This window comes from Balaenoptera acutorostrata, chromosome 2 (genome assembly GCF_949987535.1).
Source record: "Balaenoptera acutorostrata chromosome 2, mBalAcu1.1, whole genome shotgun sequence".
Taxonomy (NCBI): Eukaryota; Metazoa; Chordata; class Mammalia; order Artiodactyla; family Balaenopteridae; genus Balaenoptera; species Balaenoptera acutorostrata.
Window position 1 is genome coordinate 99,487,728 of NC_080065.1, and position 15,722 is coordinate 99,503,449.

General features: G+C 42.8%; 1 protein-coding gene across 6 annotated transcripts in view; it reads right to left on the reverse strand.

The window, feature by feature from the left end:
* The window catches only part of SEMA6A (semaphorin 6A), a 126,065-nt gene that overhangs the window by 35,235 nt on the left and 75,108 nt on the right, over positions 1 to 15,722 (reverse strand). For all 6 annotated transcript variants that reach the window (XM_007192130.2, XM_007192132.2, XM_007192129.2 and 3 more), the window contains exons 7-11: positions 10,659 to 10,749; positions 7,537 to 7,656; positions 6,754 to 6,842; positions 5,349 to 5,566; positions 1,619 to 1,750 (exon numbers count right to left, since the gene is read on the reverse strand). In XM_007192130.2, coding sequence (XP_007192192.1) covers positions 1,619 to 1,750; positions 5,349 to 5,566; positions 6,754 to 6,842; positions 7,537 to 7,656; positions 10,659 to 10,749 — 650 coding nt within the window. The remainder of the gene's footprint in view (positions 1 to 1,618; positions 1,751 to 5,348; positions 5,567 to 6,753; positions 6,843 to 7,536; positions 7,657 to 10,658; positions 10,750 to 15,722) is intronic.

A 15,722-nucleotide genomic window follows, 5' to 3' on the forward strand; every position in this document is an offset into this window, starting at 1 on the left:
GAAATTCTTGCCTGAAAAGGCATTTTTAAAATTTCTGAACAATGACACTGAAAATTCATTTCTAAAAGAAATTATATGGTTTTAGGAGTCAAGGGACATCTCAGCAAGGTCAGATCAGGGAAGGAAACACCAGCGCCAGTCTTGTCCAGACACCTGCTTTGCCCATTGGTGCAGGAGAGAAAAGTGGACCCTGTCAACACTGGCAGGGTCTAGCCCCAGGCACACGCTTTCATGGCACTAACCCAGCCAGCCAGTGAAAGCGTCCAGATATCTGTAAGAGAGACAGGCCAGCACGTGGAAGGATGAAAGCAAACATGCTGCCACCAGTAGAAAGTCACTTGAAGCATGTGTCCTGGTGACGGCTGAGTGACACCATCTTTCGATACCCAGGGAAGCATATTACTTAAGTACTCCCTGAAACCTGACCCCTCAAGCTTAACTCCCCTTCCTGCTTACCTGGAAGGTAGCTAAGAATCCCAGGCAATGACTTAGAGAATCTATCTGAGGTTGCCAGGGTATGCTTTTTACACCTAGTCTCCTCTCCATAAATAACAGAGAATGCACATGCCATTTAATTCAGGGGATGAAAATGGATGAACTGTAGGGGTTTCTCCCTTGGGTACAGTGTTTCATATTATCTTAGTTTAATTAAGTGAATTAGGCTGGGTGTTTTGTGTGGGGGATTGGATGTCGGAGGAGAGAGTTGGAAACCAAAAAAGTTTAGAAGACGCTGGGTTTCCTTCCACAAATTAAGTGGAGGAAGCCGAACACACAGGGATGTTTCTATATAACCTAGATTTCGAATGCTGTGATGGGAGGTACGCAGTGTGTGCCCCATAAAGAGGGCAGGCACAGGGTTGGGAGAGAGTTTCATCCTGTCCCAGTTAGGAGGAATGAGTTAACTGGTTTAGTGTGAGGATTTGATAGATATTCCACAGGACCAAAAGGTCTCTGTATTGTCTCTCAACAATAGGTTCCTCATGAAAGCACTTCTGGGGCACATTTTGGGGAGGGGAGAATCGACAGTGCATCTGGGCCCCAAACAGACCAGAACCTGGCAGACCAGAGACATCCTAATAATGGCCCATTGTACCTGCTGCCCTTGGCCCAGAGTCCGGGATCCGTTCTGATCCAGTCTAGTCACAAAATCCAGGGAACACCACTTATATTTTACATTTTTTTAAGGCTGAGAGACATGGGTCTCTGTAAAACTGAAGAGAAGCAGGGAGGGGCGGTGGAAATCATCTCCCCAGCGATGTGAACTTGCGCAACTCACTTTATACCTCTCTCGGCCTCAGTTTCGTCAACTGTAGACCATTGGGGCTGCTGGACCAGATGATTCCTGTCATCCTAGGATTGCATTGTGTAATCCACAGATAGAGAGTCTAAGGAAAAGACTAGAGAGTCACTGTTTTGAATACAACTATAGGTAATTTGGGGTTTCGGTTAAGGGAATGCAGGCAAACGGCCTCACCGGCCTTTCTATTGTGTTGGCGTTTGTATCTGCGTGGCCAGCATGGAAGGCACTAGTGTGCAGTTTATAAGATGCTTATTTTCAGGGGAGCAAATGGCACCATTTCTAGAAATTCAAGAAAGCCGTATAAATATTTGCACATACCTAGGCTTAGGCACTCGTTCATCAGGAACTGGTGTCCACGTGGAATCTGGAGACTTCTGTTCTTTGAATCTCCCAGTAAAAACAATGGCGACATCATGCATGTCATAGGCACACACTGCAGACCCAGGGATGCTGCAGTAGGACATTTCACACAAAGTGTTATTCACGCAACAGTTACGCATGCAGTTTGGAAAATATACTCCAAAGTAACTTTCCTAGTACGGGCAGTTGAAATTTAATGTTCGTATCCTGAACACTATAAATGTAAGGGATCCTAGCGCATAAGGAGAATGTTTCTGTGACTCAAATTTGCATCAGTGGCCTTAAAGAAAGGGCTAGTTACAGCAGAATCATAGAAGAAAGTCTCTTTATGTCTTGTGTCTGGCACTGCTTTTGTTTATAAAGGAGGAATGGTTGAGCTGGTGATTTATAAGTTTCATGAATTCCCTGAAATTATCCGTCTTTAAACCAAAGATAAAATGTTTGGACAACATTCTACGTCTCTAATATTGGTGAAAATTTGAAGTAAAAGTGCCCCTACTGTTCACATATTCCTTCTTTGAATTTGGTTCCTCAAGCCAAGGACTTCAGGAGTGAGGATGTACGTGTGAGGAACCCAACCATATTTTATGTTAGTCACTGTACGTTGCAAAGTTTACTTCCTGTTTATTTGCATAAGACTAAACAATTTAAATCTCTAAAGCACCAACACTTTGCAAATAAAATGCTCTATTAAGTGCTAAATAATAATAATGACAGTAATCTCTACCTATAATTACATTCTTGCCTGGCACTCCTAGAAGGATTTTGGGATTTTTTTTTTTTCATCAGTGGTGAACAGACATGAATTATTCATTCATCTAGGTACACTGCTTAAACCCATGTTTGTTTTTGACTGCGGTCATTCCTTGATTTTGATCAAATAAATTTCAGCCACTGGCTGGCCAACAGTTTTAATCAGGCTTTGAGGTGGTGGGTCACTGCACACAGAAACATCCAGGGCAAGACACAAGCACTCTGCAGCATGACCATCATCCAGGGAGAAAGAATGATTTAGTCCTGATTTTGCAGATGTTGAAAGGATACGGAAATCACTTCATATATGATTAGGAGAATTTTATGCCATCTTTAATTTCATAACACAATTATGAAGTACTACTAATAAAGCAAGAAATAGGGAGAGGATTAGAAAGCTTATTTAAAACAAGGTGGCAGGATGAATTTTAAAGTATGTAGCATGTGTGTGTGTGTGTGTGTGTGTGTGTGTATTCACAGTATTGAGTCTATAATAAGACAATGATCCCCATTTGTTTTGAAATTTCAGAACCCCCAGCATTATTTAATTTTGTAAGACTCTCTCCACATCTCACTTTCCTAAAAGTAAGAGGTGTACCTATTTACTTTAAATATTAAGAAAAATAGGATAAATACTGAAGTATTTTATGAGGCACTTCATAACAACTAAAGATACCCTAGGGTTTTATAATCTTCCTAAGGTTATACTCATTTGTAAATCCTTTCTTTTTCCTTCCCTACTTTATCCCCTCCCTGTCTTCCCATCTTCTGTTCATTCAGCATATATTTATGGAATCCCTAATCTCAAGCAGTGAATGCTCAGTAAGTAAGAGAATCCTGCTCTCAGCTGACTCACAGTTCAGTGTGTAAGAAAACAACAACAAAAACAACAACAAGTGATAATAATAGCAACAATAACAAATATTCCAACACAATCTGGTAAAAAAGAGGTTTGTGCAGGGTTCCATGGGAGGCAGCTGGAGCTGAGGCTTGGAGCATTCCCGGGGGTTCAATGGGCAAACAGACATGGGTTGGGCGGGCAGACTTGGCAGAGAGCAGGGCATGAGCAAGCTCCAGTAAGCCCTCTGCGCCGGAGGAGGAGCCCGTGCCTGACCATGAGGGGGCCTGCATGCTATGCCAAGGAAGCTGGGCTTTATCCCCAGGGCAAAGAGGAGCACCTAAAGGATCTGAAACAACCTGACGTGATGAAGTGTGCATGTGTGGAGGATCCGGTGGAGAGGGATGAAACCAGAGGGAGTAAAACAAGAGAGGGACTATAATTTATATATGAAAACTGGTATGCATATCTTTGCCATTTTCTGATTTTATTAAACAAATACGGTTTCTGAGACTGCATTAGCATGCGCTAATTGAATGTTTCCTAGGGCCCTTTTAAGAAAATTCTTTAAATGGGAGTATACATAATACGCAGGAATCTACTACTCTATTGTAATCATGAAGTGACTCACCCTCTCAAAAAACATACAAAAAAATTAGAAATGTGCTCTGAAACTCCACTGGCACCTACATTCTGTGTTCCAAAATAGTATTCTTTTTCAACACTACTAGATACATCAGTTCCAAGGTATGAGCAGTCAAGGCCTGAATTTTTTTATCTTTTCTATTCTCAAGTCTAAAAATTCCTTCAGATGGTTGCAGCTTATTTAAACCTAACTAAATACTTCTTGCTGCAATATGGGTTTATGTTTTCATATCTCTTCAGTGGGGAACTCTTGACTCTTGCCCTCCATATAATTGAGGAACATTATTTCATCTTTCAGCTAGCTCTGTTCTAGGCTCTACCCAGTTCTTAAGCATTTCTTCCTAGCAGCTATCCTGTCATCTAGCCACTCATCAAGTTCTTCAAAGTTTTTGTAAAAAGTATAATCCAAAACAAAACAGTGCGTTCCTTACGGAAGATCATATGGAACACACAAAATTCTACATGGAAGTGAGAATATAGTACATGCGTTTCAATTTCATGACCATGGCCAGAGTTAGGATCATTTCCACACAACGGTGCTAGTACTCTAAGGTCTGGGAGGGCCAAGTACCAGGGAACATAGTGTCCCTCTTCCTTCTGTTCTTTAGTCTCTACACATTTCACTGTTCCAGGGACAGTTATTAGCATGCCATTTAATAGCTCAGTGTCTTAGCTTAAGAAAATACAAAAATAGGGATGAACAGGCTGAGACAGTATTTCTCCGTGCAACGTTTGATGACTTGTAAATCCTCAGTAGAACCGTCCAGAGTCAGACAGTAGTGCTGTGGTTGGGATCCTGGTTCCTCTGACAGGATAATAACCAGGGTCCCTTAGGTGGGATGCAAGATGGACTCATCTAATTCCTAAATTTCACTCTGTAGCATTTTAATAAGTTTCCAGTATTTTTACTTCAAAAATTACTGATCCAGTCCTAGAAATATTAAAAGTCAAATAAAATGTTAGATGACCTAGAAGGGAAAGGAGGAACATTCTTGAGTTCCAAAGCTGCTTCTTCCATCTATTGGCTACCTGGACCAGATAGTATAATTGAACCCAGTTTCCTCAAGTGTAAAAAGAAGGCAACAGTATTCACTTTTCAAGATTACTGGAGGGATTGAGAAATAGCACATGAATAGTGTTTATACGGTATTCACTTTTCAAGATTACTGGAGGGATTGAGAAATAGCACATGAATGGTGTTTATACTCCAGGTATATGAAAAGACTATATTGTTATAATTTATCTAATTACTTTCTCCAGAATCCTACTCTAACAGTGCTTATAAATGACTGTTAATTTGTTGATGGAAACTGAATGTTAAGTGCTTCTTAGCTACAAATAGTGAATGGCAATTTTTCCATCAGTTGCAAATCTTGTGTATTAGACAAGAACCCCTTGGGAAAAGGAAGCCAGGAAGGACCGATTAAGTCCACACAGCCAGGGCATGGTTACCTGTTATAAGGTGTGGAAAAGGTTGCCAGGACAACATCACGGCCATTAATACGAATCACGTCTGTAACTGCCTGCAGGATGTTGAAATAAAAATGAGAGTCCCCTGGAACTGAGCAGTTCAGGCGAGCTTTAAGGAAAGATGTCCACTGTTTCTCCAGGACTCTTTGTGACCCTCCCATGTCATTCTTACAAACCTGAGCCACTCTTGGGAAAACTACCTGCAGAGGAGAAACATGGAGAAAATGAAATGCACTTACTTTTCGTGGAGATCTTAGTAGAATTTGCCTTTCTTAGAAAACAGAAACAGAACAACAAGGTGCTTAATTTAATCCTGTGTTTCTAAAATCAGTAGCAAAAAAAAAAAGAAGGGAAAAACTCAGCATTGGAACAGCATGTTTTGAAAGATAAGGCTGTGGCATTTAATACAGAGCCATAAATCCTTCAGGGGATCAGCTCCCAGCCACATAAACTCATTTCCATACAGACTGCTTAGCTTTTTATTTCCTCAAACAAAAGCACGCTTGTATGCACCATCTCTGCCATCCTCACTAGCTGCCTCTGGGCTCTGCATCTCATACTCTGAATTCCTCTAACTGTGCAAGCCACCCTGGCACTGAATTGTGCCCTCTAACTTAGTGATCTTGATCTACTCTCTGATAAAAATAACTGAAATAGACATCCCCTAAGTGTTCTATTGCTTTTTGTAATACAGTCAAGACCCTTGGTTTTCTTAAAAGATATTGAATATTTACACTCTCTCTCTGGAGCGACTCAATTTAAAACAAAAAAACCTGATGAGTGGACCTGGAAACCACATCTTAAGGTGCTTGAAACTCAGTATGAAATCAACCCAACATCTATCTATTAAATTTTCAATATAAACATTTAAGAGGTTTCCCTGTAATCTGTTACTACTCAGAAAAAGCATACAGGGGTTTGAGGAAGCAAAATGTTTCACTTCCACTAGTCTTTGGCTGGATCTTCTCAAAACGATGACCTTGTCATTAGATTTATGGTTCTTTTTTTTTTTTTTTTTTTTTTTTTTAAATTATTTATTTATTTATTTATTTATGGCTGTGTTGGGTCTTGGTTTCTGTGCGAGGGCTTTCTCTAGTTCTGGCAAGTGGGGGCCACTCTTCATCGCGGTGCGCGGGCCTCTCACTATCGCGGTCTCTCTTGTTGCGGAGCACAGGCTCCAGACGCGCAGGCTCAGTAATTGTGGCTCACGGGCCCAGTTGCTCCGTGGCATGTGGGATCTTCCCAGACCAGGGCTCGAACCCGTGTGCCCTGCATTAGCAGGCAGATTCTCAACCACTGCGCCACCAGGGAAGCCAGATTTATGGTTCTTATTTCAAAGTCATTGATAACCACACTGGCCCAAAATTGAGACATCCTCCCCTCTTACCTTTCCCATGGTGTTGTACTCCACCGCTATTTCCCTAAAGAAGAAGTAGATGTAGTCTCCATAATCTACCGCTTGGACAAAATACGGTTCTGTGGACAAATGGGCACTTTAATTGGGGACATGTCACACAGAGTTAAAAGAACTGCAATCAGCTGCAACCAAAGACATGTTATTAATTAAAAGTGTAGGGCCATTAGACATTTGGTTAACACTAACCATTTCTAGTGACTTCACACATGCAAGTGCTGGTGATTTCAGAAAGCATTTAAGCCTACAGATTTTATCTTTCAGAAGCAGTTGCAATGAACAATGAAGAATAAATGAGTTTTGCATATCTATGTAATTTTATTTTCCACAATACAGCGCTCAAATTACAGAATGGATTTTGTACACATCTCTTTGTCACCCTTGACTCATACAGGGTTGTGAACAGCTTTTTTCCTGTTCCCCACCACCTCCAATCCCCTGTTCCCTTCCATGAATGAAGTGTTTAGTTGTTTTCACGTGGGACTCTGAAATGAGAGCTTGAAGCAGGAAAGATAAATGTCACGTGTTCTATTATAGTGGCATTGGTAGTTTTGATAACACTCCAGAAACTCATGGGAAGTGAAAAGGGGAGGTAAATAAATCAACTGGGGGCAAAAGGTGCAATTTCCACCTTCCTGTCTGTGAGAAGCCATTACTAAAATGCAACTACAGTCTGGTCCATCCAGGCTCTGAATCTCCCTCAGGATATGTATCTCCCCCACCTCCCCTCCTTTCTTCTTTTAATTGTTTGTTCACCTTTCAACCATTTTGAATCATGCTTGACGGTCCGTAGGGTTGGGCTGTCTCCAAGACTCCGGTAAATGACTGCATCAATGGCAAGGAAGTCAGTCACTGTAGCAGAGTACAGTTTTCCGTCTTCGAAGAGAAAGAGAAGAGGTGGTCGGAGTTGCAGCAAGACAGTGGGCATGGGGCAATAATAGAGGCCTCCCCCGCCCGGCTTTCCTGTATCAGGCAAATAAGATAGGGCACCTGGGAAAAGCCCAAGAGTCTCTGGGAAAACACTTGGCCCACATTCCTAACCATTTTAAATTGGGATCATGAGAGATGAAACATTTTTCATTTCTTAAATTGCACGGCAATTTCTAAGCAGCAGCAGCTCAGGGAACAGGGTAAATGAAAAATGTTGTTTGCTTCGCTCAATTAGATGTACCTTGACTGAAATCTCAAGGCCAAGGCCTCTTGGACACTGCAACTGCCACCACACCGTGGTAAACTGGATTAGGTAAGAGCCCAGGGAAAGATAGAGGCTGATTGTATCACCAGAAAATTTAAGTGCAAGCAGAAGTAACAGCGTCCTCGGCCTGAGCTGGTGAGGGAAGTTGAAGAAAGGGGATTCATAAGCAAAAAAGAGCTGACTAAAATTGCTACGTGTATCCTGCGGGTCTCTGCTCCTCTTTACCTCAGTTGTGAGAGCCACTAAGCCCTGCCAATCTAGCTTTCCATTTAAGAAGTATTTGCTTCAGTATTTCCAAAGTCACAGACTGAGAACATTCTGATATATAAGAAGCCAAAGTAAAGGGGTCGGGGGGAAGGGATGGTGCTGAGTTCAAATTGGTCTTTCTTTAAGAATTCATGCTCTTTGGGACTTATGCTTGAGGATACATTCAAGGCAGAAGAGAGCGAAGATGACTGAAGGTGAATCCTTGAAATTTGGGGTTCTTTTCCCGGATTAGCAAGCATTGTTTACACAGATAATCAAATGGGCTGTTCTGGAATAGCAAAATCTATGTAGATGAAATGGAAACACTGATTATATTTAATATAAAAAATTACTTCCTTGGCTCATTTTTAATGGATGACATATCTTCATTAATTGTGGCTTCGAAAGCATCTTCAAAAGTGGTTTATATACAACGCAGTATTCTTTTAAGCTCTTCCACTTGTGGAATAAGCATATGATTTAAAAAAAAAAAATCTTATCCAAACATACCTAAGCAAAGTTCTTGATGTCTACTTTTGGTCTTAACTGACATTTGCTTAGTTTCAGGATAGAGCTATCTTCACATCTACATTATTGGCATTCATATATCAGTACGTGTTGACTGTTCGGGTTAGATTTTAACTGCAGACAGCACACCTTTCTATCGATAAACATATGTCTACAAAAATCACAACTTTTCCTATAGAATCATAGCCCCAGGACATACAGATACAACTGAAGAGTGGAGGGCAGTGGGAACACTGTCTGCGCGTGTGTGGTTATTGCTGTTGAACACTCCCCTGTCTCTTTGTTTTACATTCCACACTGGGTATCTCACCAGAACTTTTACTTGTAAAATCAAGTACTATTTTGGCACTCTTCGTAATGTGGCAACCGTTGAGGTGCAACAAATACCTTCTGTTTATAAGGGCTGAGCTTTTATGAGATTTCAGACATTTCAGTGAACACTGATTCAGATATACCTGTTGGAGGGGGCAGAGGCGCAGTCACAGGTTGGTCTCACATGGCTTGCTTCTGGAAGCTTGGTGGCCTTAGTAAACACTCTGCCCATTCTCCTCTTTCTACCTCAGGCTACTTCTTTTTAGTTCATGGTTAAACTTGTGTTCTCCACTGCAGCCCACATCCTCCATGGTACTGACTAATGCGGGTGCCAAGTGTCAGAGAAGTGTTGCTGCAGAAGTTATGCACTTGAGAATATACTCAAACACTCTTACCACTGGCCTTGCCCCTGGCCGTGCTTACAAACAGGTTTACAAGACTTTGTGTTTCTCAGAGTGCTGCTTCCCGACAATACTGTGCTCTACCTTTGGAGGAGAACCTGAGAAACCTTTCCTTCTGAACCTGTCACAAACCACTTCTTCAATCTTTGACTGCCGATTCAGGCCCACAAATGGATGACATTGAGGATGAAGTTCAAGGAGCTAATCTTTTTTCATAATCAGAGCCCTAAAGTCTCTTATCTGGCTAGGATGTGAGTTTTTAGCTGCTGTGATGGAAATTATAGCTAACTGCTTTATTACATGCCATAACAATCACTATTATACCAACACTTCTCCCTGTACCCACCTCCACGTGCACAGCCGGCAGTGAATTCCTAAATAAATTTCTAATTAAAACACACACACATGCGTACACAAAAATCCCAATCTGAAAGTCATGGCTTACTTGCTGCTGTTTTACATCCTTTGCAATGGAAGGGAAGGAGTAGGGATGGGGAGTAAGGGTCAACCTCAGCTAATCAGCATTATCCCCTTGGCCACTACAATTTTTCTATCAGAGAAAGGCATGTAACCTAATCAGGTCAATGATATTTGAGAAGATGTTTGCTGGTAACTTCTGAGTGTGTGGTCTCACTGCTCTCATAGAGCTTCCAAAAGCTTCCTTTTGTCTCTTTCCTTCTCCCTTCTGTATGTAGACAAGAGGACATGTAGCCCTAGTTGAGCCCCGGCAGCCATCCTGTGACTCTGAGAGCAGCCAGTCTCTCTCAGAGAAAGAAAGGAAGCAGAGCAGAGAAATGAAAAGGACCTGTGTCCTGGATGAGATGACTGAGTTGTTGAATCAAACCAACCCCGAAGTCTACCCTACCTTAAATACTCAATCCACATTGGTGGTTCAAGGTGGGATTTTCTATTATTTCAGCCCAAACATGCCCTAACCAGTATGTCGCATGTTCAGTACAAAGTTGTTATTCTTTCTGAAGGCACGAAAGCATGGGGTAAGCGTGGCAAAGACTTTTCTTAAGAAGCAAAAGTACAATTTCCATATGAATTTCAAATGGAAAAGGCATTGTTAATTACACTGTTCACTAGAGAGTCAGAGTACAACTGTGACTCTGCAAATCCTCCAGAGTAGATGTGCAGCCACAGGCTGAGCACACAAAAAAGCAAATGCAGTGAGAAGAAATCAGGTCATTTACCTGCAAACAGTGCAATGTTGGCATGTTTGGCATCGTAAGGGCATCTGGCCATTCCACTAAATTCATCCCCAAAAGGTTCCAAAGTATCCATCTAAATGAAATAATAGGACTTAATTAAGAACAACAGCAACCAACAGTAGTAATAGCAACTAATATTTACAAAGCTCTTAATTTGCTAAGTAATTCATATGCATGGTGCAAATAATCCTCGCATACCCTCTGAGGTTAAGTCTTTCGGTTTCAGATGACGAAGCTGAGGTTTAGAGAGATTAAGTCACTTGACTAAGATTCTACAGCTAGGAGAGTCAGAAATTCAGTCATGTCTGCTTGACTCTGAACCACTACAATAAAGAGATTCCTTTATTCCAATAAAGAGTATCCTTCTGGAATGCTCAAGAAGTAGCATCTTTCTCCTTGGAAAAGGAATTTCTGAGGCAGACACCAGGAAAACTTAATTCCCCTCCTTCCTCTACTCCCCATGAATTATCTGTTGAGTCATGAACTCTATAGAGAATGACTTCAGTTTTGGTTTTGTTGTGCCCGAGGAGTCCTGCCTTTGTGGGTTAAATCCTAGAATTCGACGCTGAAATTCTTTCTCGGGTTACCTGATAAGAATAGTATGGCATCAGCAAAGGTACAAAAACATGGATGCAAGCAGAGCTCAGGTAGCCTGTGTACCTACTTCAGAAACACGTCCCATCCTCAGACTGTGCAGGTAAGAAAGGCCCAGAAGCTGAGAGGCTCCCAACAGCCACAGGCTGCTGCTTGACTTCTGTCTCCTAATGTCCAACCCTGGCCTTGTTCCTGTGAGCTAGAGGTTATTACTGGCTAGAGGTTATTACTGGCCTGCCTGTGAGCCCTTTTTTAAAAAACTTTATTTATTTATTTTTGCTGCATTGGGTCTTTGTTGCTGTGCGCGGTCTTTCTCTAGTTGTGCTGAGCAGGGGCTACTCTTTGTTGTGGTGCGTAGGCTTCTTGTGTTGCAGAGCATGGGCTCTAGGCACACGGGCTTCAGTAGTTGTGGCACGTGGGCTCAGTAGTTGTGGCTTGTGGGCTCTAGAGCGCAGGCTCAGTAATTGTGGCTCACGGGCTCAGTTGCTCCGTGGCATGTGGGATCTTCCCAGACCAGGGCTCGAACCCGTGTCCCCTGCGTTGGCAGGTGGATTCTTAACCACTGTGCCACCAGGGAAGCCCCTGTGAGCCCTATTTTAAAACAGGGAGATTGCATATAAAAACCTGGATTTCTTGCTTCTTTTGAACAAGTTGGATAGTCAGTTTAGGCTGTTCTTACCCAAGTGGCAGCAGGCTATACTTGAGTAGTGGCAGCCCCTGCCATTTTCTTCAAACAGGCATGTGGTCTTTAGCACCAGGGCCCCTTCACCCACAGATTATCCTGACAACCTGCTTGCTTCACTCCTGTGAGTTACCTGTCCGGCTGCATAGGCATTTGCAGGTGAGGCAGGGCCTTACTAGCTGTTCACCAAATTTCATTTCCCTTTCCTACATATCACACTAAACTACATTTCCCATCCTCCCTTGCAGGTCAGGTATGATCACATGACTGAGCTCTGGCCAATGGGGTGTGTGTAAGGCTCTGCACCGCCTCTAGGTCTGGCCTCTAAAAACCTTCCAGGGTCCTCCCCTCTTGCTCTCTTTCCACATTCTTCCCTTAGATACAGAGGATCCAGTGGAGAATTCCACGATCCTGAGAGATGGCAGACACAAGAGCAGAATGGAGCTGGCTTTCTGAATAACCTTCTCATAGAACAGAACCTCTCTCACTGACCCATACTTGACTGTGATGTGAGCAGGAAATGAACCTCTGATGATCAGCCACTAACACTGGTCAGTGGTGGGCCCACCTAGACCAATAATTAAGGGGGTTCCTACCACACAGGCTTCTTCCTTACACCATGGATCGTCCTAGAATTTAAATCTCAGCACCACAGAGTCCCTAGAGAGATCTCCTCCACATTATTAATGTTTTGACCCTCTCTGTAGTTCAGTCTTCTTTATGGTTTTAGGGTATTTTGTTTATCATCTGGCAGTTGCCTGGTTTGACTACATATATGAAAACAGAAAGAAGATAAACCTAAGACAGCACTGGTGCTGAGGAAGGATCTGTGAAAAGGCCTTTAGCACTAAATCAGGGTGCCTTAAATCAAGGTGCTTGGAGTTGCTGCCCAGGAGGAAGGAGCGAGGTTCTTACTGAGCAGCCGCTAGTGCGGTCCAACACTAGCCCTTTGCCCTCAACCCACAGAAACCTTTTCAGGGATATGACAGGCCCTTTCTATGTACAAGCACTTTGAAATCTCCCCCATCGAAGCCATCCTATTTGTTTAAACTGTAGCCGAGAATCACATAAAGCAGTGTGTTAAAAATGTAATTTTAGGGAAAAGATGTTCAAGTTAGACATCCTTTAAAGCAAATGTACGCTTCTCCCAGCACATTTTTATGAAAGTCTTTTCCTAATATTTTGTCCCAAGAAGAGCTTCCTGCTGAACTGTGACAGACTTTGCGGTCTGTGGCAAGTATTCAAAGTAATGCTTGGTACCCAGTGATCCAACGGAAATGCTGTTATCCCAAGCAGTGCATGCTGTAATCCTGGCAATGGGGAAACAATAATATACAGTGGGGATATATTTTTTAAAATGTACCTACTTCTAAAAAAGCGGCTATAGCTATAGCTAGTCAAGGGCTAGTCAAGAATTAATGTATTGGTTTGGGAACTTGGAAAAGTCCAGAGACAAAAACAATGCCATGGTGAAATCCTCCTTCCATGAAGTAAGAACTAATCCTTGTAGCAGTCATCAGATCTTAGACTTAACAGCAGCTCCTAGTAAATTAAATCACCATAGGGTACAGATAATTATACTAAGAACCAGCCTGACTTGTGTGGAAGTTCAAGAGGTTTAGAGAACAGGAGGGAAAAGGTATGGAGTGTAGTTGTAGATTTATAGTGGGCAGCCTTCAGAATTCTTCCCCAGATAATCTTATTTGGGGCTCTAATCTCTCTAATATATTCAGCTTACTTCTGTTACAAAAATTGTGTTAAGTCAGGGCACGGTGCAGAAGCAGAGACCAAAATTTTGTCACTCTCCTGCTTCAAATAGTTTAACTTGACACTTCTGCGCTCTGAGAGTTGGGTTAGTGGAAGACTGGTCATTGTTTTTGCTTTGACCCTTTGGTCCTGATCTGGAGATAACAAGCACTTAAGAGAGAGGCTGTCCATTCTCCCTGCAGCCAAATACATTATGTCCCACATCCTCAGCAAAGTCCCTCTGTGCCCCGAGAGTGTAAAAACACTTGTCTGAGCAATGCCAAGGGTTTTCACTACCATTTGCCATGCTAGATGTATCCTGTCTGTGGTTTCTGAGAGGCCCAGGCTCCTGGAACATGTTTCAGCAGGTGTGGCTAGAACAAGGGAGTGGTGAAGACATCCCTTAGAGCTGAAGCATCCTGGGGAATAGAACACGTGCAGGAAGAATGAGCTGGACCACTTGCAGGCCGGGTATCACAGTGCCAAGAAAACCTGTAATTTGTCATAAAAGATAGCTTTCCAGCTAGGGAATTTGTTAGGATTTGTTAGAAGCATTCATCTTAATGAGTCCTAAACAATGACACACGGGGATGGAACATTAAGTGGTAGAATTAAAGTCCGAGCTCCAGTATACCGTTACTGGCTGAATGTTTGACTGGACTGCTGCGTCTATTACAGCCCTGAATTGGCTCCTGTCATTATTTAAAATTTGGATATGACAGTATTTTTTGCATTAATTTAGATTTAAAAAAATACTGCATTGAAAATATCATTTATCTTGATTACTGAATTTTTTGATGCCCCCTCCCTTACATGTTGCTCCTGAGCCAGATGCCTCACTTGCCTCACCCTAATCCTGACCCTGCTGGTGCCCGTTTCCAAACATAAGATGGAAGATGAGCATGAGGGTAAAATAGACCCTCCCTCCGATGTCTATGCTAAGGCAGTCTTTTAAAACTGTCACATCCAGGCTGGTGAGCTCTCTGGTCCTGATATCAGCCCAACATTTCTTTGCTCATTCTTCACACCCCTAAGGTTTCACTTTATGCTGGTGAAACCCAAATCTAGATACGCTCCCCATGTCACTCCCTCAATCAAGGTTGACCCGTCCATCTTCTTGTTGGAGATCTTTATTCATGTCCCGTAGGCATTGCCATCCATGGTGCCAGGCATACTCCTAACGTGCAAAATGGAACCCCCGTGTTCTCACCACCACCCCCTCAACCCCACTGCTCTTCCTTTACTCCCTGTCCAAACTGGTGGCCACCCCATCCGTCCACCCACCCAGGAGATAGTCCTGCAGTCGTTCTTAACTCCTGTCTCTCCTTATCCTGTGCTTCTTGTTAATTAGTAAAGCCTCCTGGTTTTTGTCACTTAAGTATTTCCTGAATCTCATCTCCTCCCTTAATCCCTGAGGCCACCTCCCTCTCTAGGCTCTTTTTTGTTGTCACTTGTCACCCCACAGTCCAGCACTTCAGAACCAAATGCAGTTTCTCAAGCTCAGTAGACTGTTTCTTACTCCGTGCCTTTGTTCATGCTGTTCCCCTACCTGGAATGCCCTTCTCCCTTCATTTGGTAACTTCTCCTTCTTCTCTAAGACTGAGGTTAGGCATTATCTCATTCACCATTTACCCCACATAATCAATTGAACACCTGTTTGGAGACACTGTGTCAGGTTCTCGGCAATCACAGACGCTTGGGTTTCTCCTGGGCTGGGGTGTTGTGTTCCATACGTGGGGACAGCAGGAGGGAACACTTGAAGACGGGAGTCGTCTACCTCCTTCTGGAAGCTTTCCCTGACTCCACATCTCAGGCTGATATAAGCACTTTTCTGTGATGCTTCCATCATGCTCTGCATTATGTCACCATGGCAGCAAACCCATGGGACTGCAGTTTTCTTCTCCCCGTCTGGCTTCCCTAAGGATGGAGGCCTCCTATCTGTCTTTACAACGTCAATGCCTGGTCGCGGGAGAAACTCAGTACGGGTTTGCTGAATGACAGACTGTTGCAGAAAGAAGGGACAA